The 10,363-nt window shown below is 53.8% G+C and overlaps 4 protein-coding genes; all 4 read right to left on the bottom strand.

Moving 5' to 3' along the window:
- Positions 1 to 2,697: 2,697 nt before the first annotated feature.
- CHC_T00004640001 (hypothetical protein) lies at positions 2,698 to 3,768 on the bottom strand. The gene is made up of 3 exons (XM_005716037.1): positions 3,745 to 3,768; positions 3,020 to 3,559; positions 2,698 to 2,817 (listed from the first exon to the last, which is right to left on the bottom strand). The coding sequence occupies exons 1-3, from the start codon at positions 3,766 to 3,768 to the stop codon at positions 2,698 to 2,700; spliced, it is 684 nt and encodes a 227-aa protein (XP_005716094.1).
- Positions 3,769 to 3,888: 120 nt separating this feature from the next.
- On the bottom strand, positions 3,889 to 4,151 carry CHC_T00004639001 (hypothetical protein). XM_005716036.1 is given in 2 exon segments: positions 3,889 to 3,914; positions 3,915 to 4,151. 1 exon segment carries the CDS (start codon positions 4,149 to 4,151, stop codon positions 3,915 to 3,917), a length of 237 nt encoding a protein of 78 aa, XP_005716093.1. The 3' UTR covers positions 3,889 to 3,914.
- A 710-nt stretch (positions 4,152 to 4,861) lies between these two features.
- Positions 4,862 to 5,329, bottom strand: CHC_T00004638001 (hypothetical protein). The gene has a single exon (XM_005716035.1). It carries the CDS (start codon positions 5,327 to 5,329, stop codon positions 4,862 to 4,864), a length of 468 nt encoding a protein of 155 aa, XP_005716092.1.
- Positions 5,330 to 6,380: 1,051 nt separating this feature from the next.
- Positions 6,381 to 8,214, bottom strand: CHC_T00004637001 (hypothetical protein). XM_005716034.1 is given in 2 exon segments: positions 6,381 to 6,606; positions 6,607 to 8,214. 1 exon segment carries the CDS (start codon positions 8,212 to 8,214, stop codon positions 6,607 to 6,609), a length of 1,608 nt encoding a protein of 535 aa, XP_005716091.1. The 3' UTR covers positions 6,381 to 6,606.
- Between the last annotated feature and the right edge of the window lie 2,149 nt (positions 8,215 to 10,363).

The raw sequence follows: 10,363 nt of genomic DNA, 5'->3' as shown, positions 1-10,363 counted from the left end.
AAGGGGGGGGGGAATGACCGATTCCCCCCCCTAAACTGTGTCCGAGACGAGCAGTCACCCCCTTAAAACGAAACTTTTTCCCATGTCCCCCTCCTGATCGGAACATGCGAAAAAATTCATTGAAACGGGATGGAAATTCCCCCACCTATTTGACCCAGATTTTCTTTGTCCCCATCCCGTTCGTACTCTTTCAGCTCTCCCACCGTACGGTTACCAAGGGGAACCAGATATCTTTCCGTATTTCAGTTATGCCGCCAAAAAGATTGTTCCCATCTACTTTGCAGCTAGCGCTGCGGCACTTCAGCACGGTGGAGAGAGATTGTACACTAATTAGCGACGTGTTCTGCGTTGGAACTTCTTTCAAAGCCATTCGACGCAGCTACCACAAACTAGCCCTCATGGTCCATCCAGACCACCATGTTGCCCGTGCGAACGGGCTGGAGGCTATGGCGGAACGTGAAGAATGCATGAGGCAGCTGTCAAGGTGCATGGTGGTACTGTCACGATGTTGGGAAATTGTGAAGAAAGAACACGAATTCCATGAACTTATGCATGGTCCGGCCCCTCAGTTTCATATCCAACCCAATTTGAAGTACACAATTTCACAAACACGTGCCGAGGAATCCCTACATCGTGAAGAACAAGAAAAAATGTATCGCGAAGAAATGAACGAGTTCAACCAGCGCGTGCGTAGCGATTCCACACCAAGCAATTCTAAGGATGACGTGCCCCGTGATCAGGCAGATGAGCCCTCTTTCCAGTCAGAGGACGAAAATAGGGAAGACGAGGAGATAGATACGCACGCTGATGCTGACGTTGACTGTGATAAACAGGCCCAAGAGGATAAAGATATGGCCGAGCGAGCAGAACAGCTTCGCGAGGAGAGGGCAGCGCGGGGTATGCCTGCTGACTCTTTCAGTCAACATGGAGGCGACATTTATTCTAGTACTGAAGAGTTGAGCGATGATGAATTGAACTCCTCAAATGGAGAGACCGAGGAAGGATTCAACACAGATTTCAATCCGGCAGATTACATAGCCGACTATATAGATGTCGACATTGAAAATCAAGATGACGATGAGAGTGCCACAACACAGGATAACAACCATGCCGAAGACTACGATACTGTAAGTAAGAATGAAAGGCGGCGCCAGCAAAAGTACCAGTCCAAGAAGCGATGCTTGGACTGCGCACGGGTTGCACTACAGGGAGATAGCGTTGCTGCTCGCACATGGAAGCCGCGCCCGGGGAAGTCGATTTTACCAGTCTTGGGAATGCGTCTCAGCGCTCGCTGGAAATGCGAGCAACTTGTGAGGGCACAGACAGCTGATTTGGGCGTGCAAAACGGTATAAATATCCACCAAACTCTAGTTAAGGTGGTCATGCGGTGCCGAGTTAAGACCTGCCACGCGACGTTCGTATTCGATCTCCAACCACGGAGTGGTTTTTGGAAACTTAACAAGTACCTCGAACACGCAAACGAGTGTTTTGGACAGGTAGTGCCGGCCCCTGGAGCAAGCCCGACCAACCGGCGGATAAATCACAACAAAGCATGTGCTCCTGCATATACTGCACAGCAGGTAGGGCGTTGCATACTAGAAGAGGCATCGTGTGAACCTAATATCAACAGCAAGACCATAGCTGCCCTTGTTAAAAGCAAGGGCATCTATCGTCGACAACCACCGTACACGCATTACAGGACCATCCGCAAAGAGCTCCTCCGCCATCTCTGTATATCGAGGGCAACTACACCGTGCGTCCGGCGGAGGTTGGCGGGCTGCGGAAGCATGCACGGCATGGGGCGGAGGTAGTAGGGTGGACACGGGCGGGCGAGGGGGGGCGAGGACGGAAATGGAGAGGAGGGGTGTGCGTGGTGGCAAGGTGAGTGCATGCCGGAAGGAGGGACGCTGATTTCAGGCGTGGCCGGAAACGGGGCGCAGCGGGCAAAGGATGCGGGCAAGATATAGGCAATGGACAAAAACTAGTTTTTGTGCTCCAGCTGGAGCAGGAAAACCCCGGATCAGAGCGTATCTCCCTCCACATCCCTTTTGAAAAAGTTAAAAGACGAGATGGAAAAAGCAGAGGCATTAAAGCAGAGGCATTACCATCTCGCATTTCCCGTCCTAGAAAGCGGTACCAGCGCAGGGCGAACGTCGTAGCATGTTCGATGGTTGCAAGGAGGGGATTGAAGGGCTACTAAAAGCACCCTTGCGTACATTGCTTACGGTAGCCTAGTCCCCCCCCCAAAATGATCAAGAAATCAGAGTCCCCCTACCATTGTAACAACTCCGCGAAAAGTGCGAGTCGGAAATCCAAATTCCCCCTCCTATTTGGGTCGATTTTTTTCGTCCCCCCCCTTTATCGAAACAAAATGCACCTGCCCCCTACTGTATCGATACAATATCATGTGTCCCCCCCTGACACCGAAAGATTTTGACCTTGTCCCCCTCCCAATCTCAGAATGACCCTTTTTTTTATGTTTTCGGCCTGTGTTGCTTGAAAACCCTTTCGACGATGGGTGTATTTATTTGCGTTTCGCACACTGTAGCGTCAGTGACCACTGAGCCTTGCAAACAATAGGGGTTGCGGTGGGGAGCACTACTGGAAACGGTGCTGCCGTCATGGCGGGAATGAGGCTACAGTGAGACCAACATGGGAGCTTTGCGCTGTTTGGCCGGCCGGGTTCGAGCAGCCCTTCTATCGCACTTCTTGCCAGTGAGAGCTGGCTACAGCTTCGTGAAGGCGCCTGAAACTGAATAGAAAAGAACGCGTACGTTCAAAAAGCGTGACCCACGCTTCCGCGGCAAAGTATTCGTGCTCTATCATGTTGAGGTGGAATACTGGAGCTGGAGCGGAGAAGGGAGCTCCATGGACCTTCGCTACGAACTCGTCGAAGCGAGGAGCGCACGCAAGAGATATTTTGATGGCCAAAGAAGCAGAGCCAGTACTGCGGTGACGGTGAAATTTGATGCCTGCATCTGTCACGTCGAGAGGTGGGTCACATGCGGGGAGTTGGTACATCATCAGACTCAAAGGATGTTCTTAGCATCTTCTGCCTACTGACCACAATGGCAGGGATCGAGATGATGCTTGGACCAGCGTGCGTGGCTTCGTAATCGATGGCGGTGTCACGCTCCTTTGATTTGGCTACGCGCAAAATCAGTTGCAAATCGTCCCGTCTGCAACACGCAAGTAAAACGCTTCTACCGATGCGAATTGTCAGGCCCCTGTTTCTCTCTGCGAGGATTGTATTGCGCGCAACCCAAGGGTAGGTGCCAATCGGGCACGTACGACACAAGTCAGTCGGGGGTCGACTACAGGTGACACCGTGCGATGGGCACCAGGGGCTGACCTGAGAGGCGTGGAAAATACGAAAAAGGGCAACGTTCTCCCAAACATCTTGCGAGTAGAGTGTCACAGCCACTAAGGAGGCTTCTGAATTCCTTGCGTAGAGCCTACGTCTGAGCGAAAAAGAGCAAGAAGTAAATCGTCCTTGAGATTGGTTTGGTGAAAGCGGCGGTCTTCGCGACTTGTTACAGCGGGCAGGTCTATAGTGCAACTGGTAGAGTGCCTCGCTACCGACTATTGAGTGCAGTATTCGCTAGAGTGCATCCCTACCATGGGACCGAGGGATCGAGTCACTGGAGACTTGCCCCGCAGATCAAGCACTGTCGTTTTGCTCAAGTGAGCCGTCTTGTGGAGCTCTTTACGATATTCGCTGGTGGGCAGGAGAAACCGTCAAACTGCTCTCGTGTTGTCTCCGGACATATCACGCTGCGAACTCGAATGCAGTAGATATGGCACGCATCCCACCTCTCCCTTACCTTCTCACTCAGGTTTGACCGGACACTAAATATGTATACTTGTAACGAGTTGTGTAGCTTGCGCTTTGGACTTGATAAGTTGTTTATGTGTCAGACGGTTGGCGTACCCCATCTCCGGCGCTGTTTTTCATACGAGGCCGCAAAATGGAACGGATTCGACTGAAAAACAGCCAGCCACACTAATGCGCGATAAATCTTCCCGAAATCTTTTCGAAGTCGTCTCGAGAGTACTTCCAACATAGACGCAGCAGGGCCCCTACCGCATTCATGTCTTGCGCGAAATAGCGTTTCCTTTAGCTTCTCTCGAATGACAAATCCTCTCAACATCTGTATCCAGCGCTTACTCCAGGAGCAGTGAAAGAACGTACACACGTTTTCTCCACGCGTCAGTGTTTCAATCGAAGCCGCTTCTCTCAAAATCTCCAATTCCTTGTAGGTATGCCTCCTCCAGAATACAGGTATAGCGAAACTATGATATGCATAAAATGATACGTTAGCGAGAAAAAAGGCTTTCTGCTATCCTGTTCTGCAAATGCTTGCCATCCAAATAAGCAGTGAGGGATCACAACGGCTGAAATCTTTCCTGCAATGGACAATTGTGCTATCGAGTAGCCTTTGAACCCATCAACCATCGATCTGCTGCTTCCATGACTCTTCCACAGAAAATCGTATGACATACTAACGCACCATATCACCACTCTTAGCCTACGAAGAACAAGACTTTGCCAGGGATGCGTAACAGTTTACCAACCGGCTATTTGACTGCCTTTTCTATGCGTCATGACATGCAAACAACAGTACGGTTGATGAAAACGGAACATAGAGCACGGGTGGGATGGAGGGTGACGATTCATTGCGGTCCAAGGCTTTGATTCCATCAGACAAAGACTGGCAAGTGCAAGCGTTTTCTGACAAGACACGACAGCTTGAGCTTCTTTTTCCCTCATTGGTTCATAACGTGATGCCCATCCTTTCAGCCAGGGCTGTACTGCCCTCTGGATGAGCCCACTCCTTCGCAAAACAGTTCAAACATCACATTAGTCGCCAAAAATACTGCTTTCCTGCGCGTCATTAATGGCATATTCCAACATGACTCGCATACACTTGTCGTTTCCAGCGGTGATCTCGTACTTTTTTGCTGCATCGCCGAGGAAATCGACTTGTTTCTGTAATAGCGAGACCGTAAACGGAAGCTTTTCTTTCTTCCCACAAGAATTGCACCGAACTTTTTTGAATATTGTTTCGGCTGCTTTGGGATCTTCACTAGCGACTTGGCAATGATCCACCACTTTCTTCATGGCAATCGCCACGTCCCCATCTGTGTATTTGTCAGACACGGTGCCAAGCCATTCAAGCTGTGCACTCTCCAAATTCAGCTCGATTTCAATACTTTCTTCACTTGAGTGAAAGTGTCTGTTATACAAATAGTAGGCGAGACCTGCCCCACACACGCTTGCCGTACCGATCAGCGCAATTGTCACGCGCTTGTCCAACTTCCCTGCCATCTTCGAGGGGTAGAATTCCTTGCGCAGAGATCAAAAGTCAGAGCTAGCACTTCTCGTTGCCACTACTCTCCGTCGCCAGGCCGATCAAGAAAGTATATCTCCGCACAATTGGCAGATCGCTCGGGCGGTCAAAAAAGTGCAAACGCCTCCACTACCCTAACTAAGGGTAGCCGGCCTCGATGCTCTGACGGCATCCGTTGAATTTCAGGCTGTACACGTGTAGCGCAAGGCGAGGCTGCTGTTACGGTACGTTTGGGTCTTTTTGTGGTCCTGATGCAGAACAGCATTGCATGAAGCTCTGTAAATTACAGTTCATATGAATGCTGGTCATACAACTGTACGCACTGCAGTATGAAAGTACAGCACTGTTCTGCTCAAGTGGAATACTCTGTAGTTTCTAGCTAGAGCTGCTTTGTCTGCACCATGTTGCGACGGAATGTTGCTCACGCTTTGGAAGGGTATTATCTGCGACTGGAAGTGAGAGCAAATTTATTGAGCGGGAGGTGATATTTAGCCTCAAGGTTCACATATTTTTTGTTTGTTGCATTGAGTTGAATATCTGTAGTTCAATGACCCTTAACCTGGGGAGGAATGGGTTACCAATGCGAGTTCGTTTAAATGCAGTAATTCGAAGGAAAGTACAGTATGTCAGCCATCTCCCATAGCAGAATGCAGAATAAATTCGACAAGAGCCATTGCGTGTGGGATAGATTCACTAGAATCATAACTTCTAAGCTTGCCTCATGCTGGGTGCTCTGGCAAAGTTGGCGTTGGGCCGAATTGACAGCTTATCGGGAGGAACATACCGGTACTTGCTGGGATCGGATGGAATGAGTTGGGACAGGCAGACGATGATTTTAACAATGTTATGCTTTGGCACACTTCTTATGATGGTTTGACAAAGTTACAACGCAAGGAATGTGGGGAACGATTCTAAAACGAGCATAGGTCTGTCCCGAGAGTGAGTGTCGTAGGGCGATCAGGCGGTGTTAGGGCAGCTGCTGTACCGTGCTACAGTGCTACGTAGTCATCACGAGGGCGCAAAATCGGGTTAATTATCTTTACGGTCTTTGTACATAAGTTTTAAGCCATCGAAAAAGCGAGCACGTCACCACAGTGTTATTTTTTGTTTTTTTGAATAATTTACAAGGCGAGGGCGGACCGCGGTCGCGTACTCTGATCCACGGGACTTCAGAGTGGCATTCCCGCTCTTCCCGTTACCCTCCTGTGGGGAATTCTGTTCCAGCGTGTTTGCAAAGTCTCGATGTGAAACGAAACTACATTTCCATTCGGCAATCTTCTTCTGCGTCTTCCTCGTCCTCCTCATCGGTAATGTTGTCAGAGCCATACTCGGCCGAGGAACTCGATATGCTTGACGTGTTACCGAGCTTCTTCCTATCCGAATTGACGTCTATCGCCTGAGCCCCATTCCTTCCCCCTCGGACCCTTCCCATTTGCTTTCCAAGCTGGGCTGCTGCCGTGCCACTTGACATATCGGCAGACGGGCTCCTCGCAAGGAATAGCAACCCCTCCAGTGCCTCGTGCTCCATTTCCCCTTCACTAGCAGTCGGGACGCTTGATGGTCGCACTTTTCGACTGCGATTTCTGCGGGAAGAGCTCAACTGACCCTCTTCTTTTGGGCACCACCCCGGGTGTTGGCACATCCAAGCTTCAAGATTTCTGCGATACGGAGCCGCATTTCCGGAGATCGTCCGGCCATTGCTGGGATTCCACACCGTCACACGAGGTTCACGAGGTGCGCGAAATGATTTTTCGAGAAATGAGGCACCCAAGTTCCCACGGAAAGAAGGCAAAGAATTGGGAGCAAAGGCCTCAAACCCGGCCCCGTCATTCTCATATGAGCCCACCGATGCAGGCGCATCCACCCCTGAGTAGTCCACGCCGCCAAACGAAACGGAACTAAATGAGCCTGGCATGCTTGTGTTGCCTGCCAGTTCCCGCTTACTCTTCGCGATTCCACGCGTCAACATGTGATGCGCACACGAAACTATCGTGCCCTGCAACTTTGCACCCCCTATCTGGCTAGCCACATCGGCCCAGCGATTGTCATCGAGTTCCGCTGGGTTGCACTGTTGCGCATGACATTCTTGTCCAAGACGGAACAGCGCTTCCTGAAGTCGAACAAAATCGTCGGCCGTCCAAGTCATCATGGCCTCCTCGGTGCAGAAATCTTCATCGCCGAGTGCTTCCAAGCATCTCGCTCCATCGCTCGCGAGAAAGCTGGCAACGGGATAACAGCAGAGGGCCGCGAAAGAATCTGCAGCGCTCTTCGATCTACGTGCTGCTGAGCGCCTCTTCGATGACTTGAGCTCATCGGCTTTTTCCTCCCAACCGGGATGTCCTTGCAACCAGGTGGCAAGATTACGCCTGTAGGGAGCAGCGTTTCCTGCGACAGTCTTTCCAGTCTGGGGTTCCCAGACAGTTACATGCTCGTCCTCGGCCGAAACGCCTCCAAACAAGGTTGCGGGAAAACTGGGCGTGAGGTTCGGCATGGACTGGGGGATGGCTGCAGTGGGTGAAAACGAGATGATGTGGGAACCAAGTGCAGTGGACGCACCCAAGGAAGGGTCGATGGGGGGACGAGAATCTCCAAGGATGCGGGAAGCGGAGGGACGTGGAATCTGCACTGGGGCTGAATGTGCGAAGGATGGAGTTGTCGGAGAGGATGGCTGCTCTGCGGAAGCTAAGGGCAACGAATCGAGGCTTGCCAAGCTTGATGCGAGATCCGGGTTAGAAGATTGCGCAGGGGGAGCGGCGGTGACGTTGATGATTGGATTGAACCTCGAGGATATGATGGGATGCTGAGAGGCTTGAGGCGGGGGTGTTGCGGCGGATGAGGAGCGAGATTGTTTGAGCTTGAACATGGCCGGTGCATAACCGGTGGGAGGAGCAAACGCGGATGGCGAGGTGGGCTTGCCGATATTAGGGCGGAAGACTGAGGGAGAGCCTGCAATCGGGACTGGCATGCTTTGTGTAGGAGGAGCATCTGCGGACTCTTTGAGCGATGAGATGGACGGGGACGAAGAGGCACTGGTCGTGTCGATGTCCATTGCGGAAGACATTCTGAGACGGGGTGAGGAGGGTCGCGGATGATATGAGACGGATAAAGAGCTAGGTGAGCCAAGGAAGGGAGCAGGAAGGGTGGGAGATCCAGTAGGGTAAGGGAGGGGTTATGTGATTAGACAAGAATGGTTGTTGAATTGGTGTGGGTAGCTTGGACAAGGAGTGGGTTCGTGGAAGAAGGTGGTGGAGTGAACGAAGGAAGTGGGGAACAGGGGGGGGGGGGGGGGTGGAGTTGAGTGAAGACGACGTCGATGAGTTGAGGTTGAAGAGATGGGGACGAAAGGGAGTTTTCAGAGTTGGCGAAGCGTGCGGGGGCGATTCAGTCGGCGGCGGGATGAGGGGTGAGTAGTTGGTGCGGTCGGCGTTGGTGGAGGTCTGGGCAGAGGTATATGGCGAATGCGTATGGATGTGGATGGGACAAAAGGTTTCTTAAAGGCGTCAGGCGTGTTGTGAGAGAGGGAGATGGGAGGGGGGAGGCAACACGGGGGTTGGACAGGGGGTGGACAGAGATGGGATAGGATGTGGACAATGATGGCTGGACACAGGACGGGAAGAAGGAATGCGGGCGGTGGGTGGGGGTGCGTGCGTTGGTGGGAAGAGGGGTCCGTTGGCGCGGTAGCGAGAGAGGGCGGCAAGCGAAGGGGGGAAGGGGGATATGGGGTGTGACGAATGGCATGCGTGGGCAGTGCGTGTCTGGCAGTGGAAGGCGGGGCACTCTCGACGGGAGAAGAGGAGGTTGGTCCGATAGGGCCCTGTAGGCATGTCGGCAGGGCCAAATGCTGCTCCGAATGGACCTTCTGACGACGTCGGGGCCCGCACGGGGCCCGCAATGGATCCGGGCGTGACGAACGGGGCGGGCGTCGTCGGGATGGATGACGGAGGGGTGCGAGAACGTGAGGTTCCACCTGCAAGGTAGTCACGCGGTGACGCGTCCTCAAGTGTCGGTGGAGTTGGGCAGTTTAAAACTGGCGGCGCGGCGCGATCACTGGCTGCTGAGCTACGCGGGCGACCAATCGCTGAGGGCGCGGGGCCTGGACATTCGTGTCCCCGTTGACGGGCGCCGGCGCGCTGCCTCGACGCGGGCCGCGTGCTGCAAGCATTCGGCCCGGCGCGTCGCATCCTCGTTCCACACGCCCCCCCGCGCGGCGCGCCACGGCGACAAGTGGCGACGTACGCATCCGCACCCGCCCGCCCCACCTCCGGATTCGCAGAATTGCATCGCGGACGACGCGCCACGGCCGCGAGCCGCGTGCCGCCCGCCGCGGGATGCGCACGCCGGAAACCGCGTTCGTCTCTCCCTCGCCTCGTGTTTTTGCCGCCCGCCGAGCGTGCCAGCGGCGCCCGCCGCGCCCGCCGCGCCCGCCGCGCCCACGGCGCCACCTCCCCGCCCCCGCCGTGTGCCCCGCCGTGTGCCGGGTAACAGTAATTGCGATTGCGCGCGGCCAATCACGCCCCTCGGCAGCTGAAATCCTCATATCACGCGCCCAGGTCGGCCCTCAGATTCTGCCATCAGATACTGTAGCAAATTACCACTCGAAGGGTAAGATATACGGTGTCTCGCGACCGCCCTTCAGGTCCCGCTATCGCGCCCGCCTCGAATACCCGCCCGTGCGCCTCGTTGCGCTATCGCCCCGCGGCCACGCCTCCGACACCGCCCACAGGGCCACGATACTGTACAGCGCACCGCGATACAGCGCACCACCACCCACACGCCCCGCAAACCTCACCGCCAGCGCTCCCCTCCCCAACGGGCAACCTTGTACCGTACTGCCCCTCCCAGCTACAGTGTACACGTACTGTACAGCTCGCAGCCACCGGCACTTCAAACCTCCGCCCGCCCCCGCACAGGCGTTTGCAAGTTCAGCCCCCCGCCTACGTAAGCGTGTTGGCATCTGACAGTACAAGCTGAAACAGAGAAGAGACATGCAAACGCACCGTTCAGGCCCCTTG

The sequence above is a fragment of the Chondrus crispus genome, genomic scaffold, assembly GCF_000350225.1.
Source record: "Chondrus crispus Stackhouse genomic scaffold, scaffold_24, whole genome shotgun sequence".
In the NCBI taxonomy this organism is placed as follows: Eukaryota; Rhodophyta; class Florideophyceae; order Gigartinales; family Gigartinaceae; genus Chondrus; species Chondrus crispus.
The sequence above is the reverse complement of the archived record's forward strand: the minus strand, read 5'-3'. Positions and strand labels throughout refer to the sequence as shown.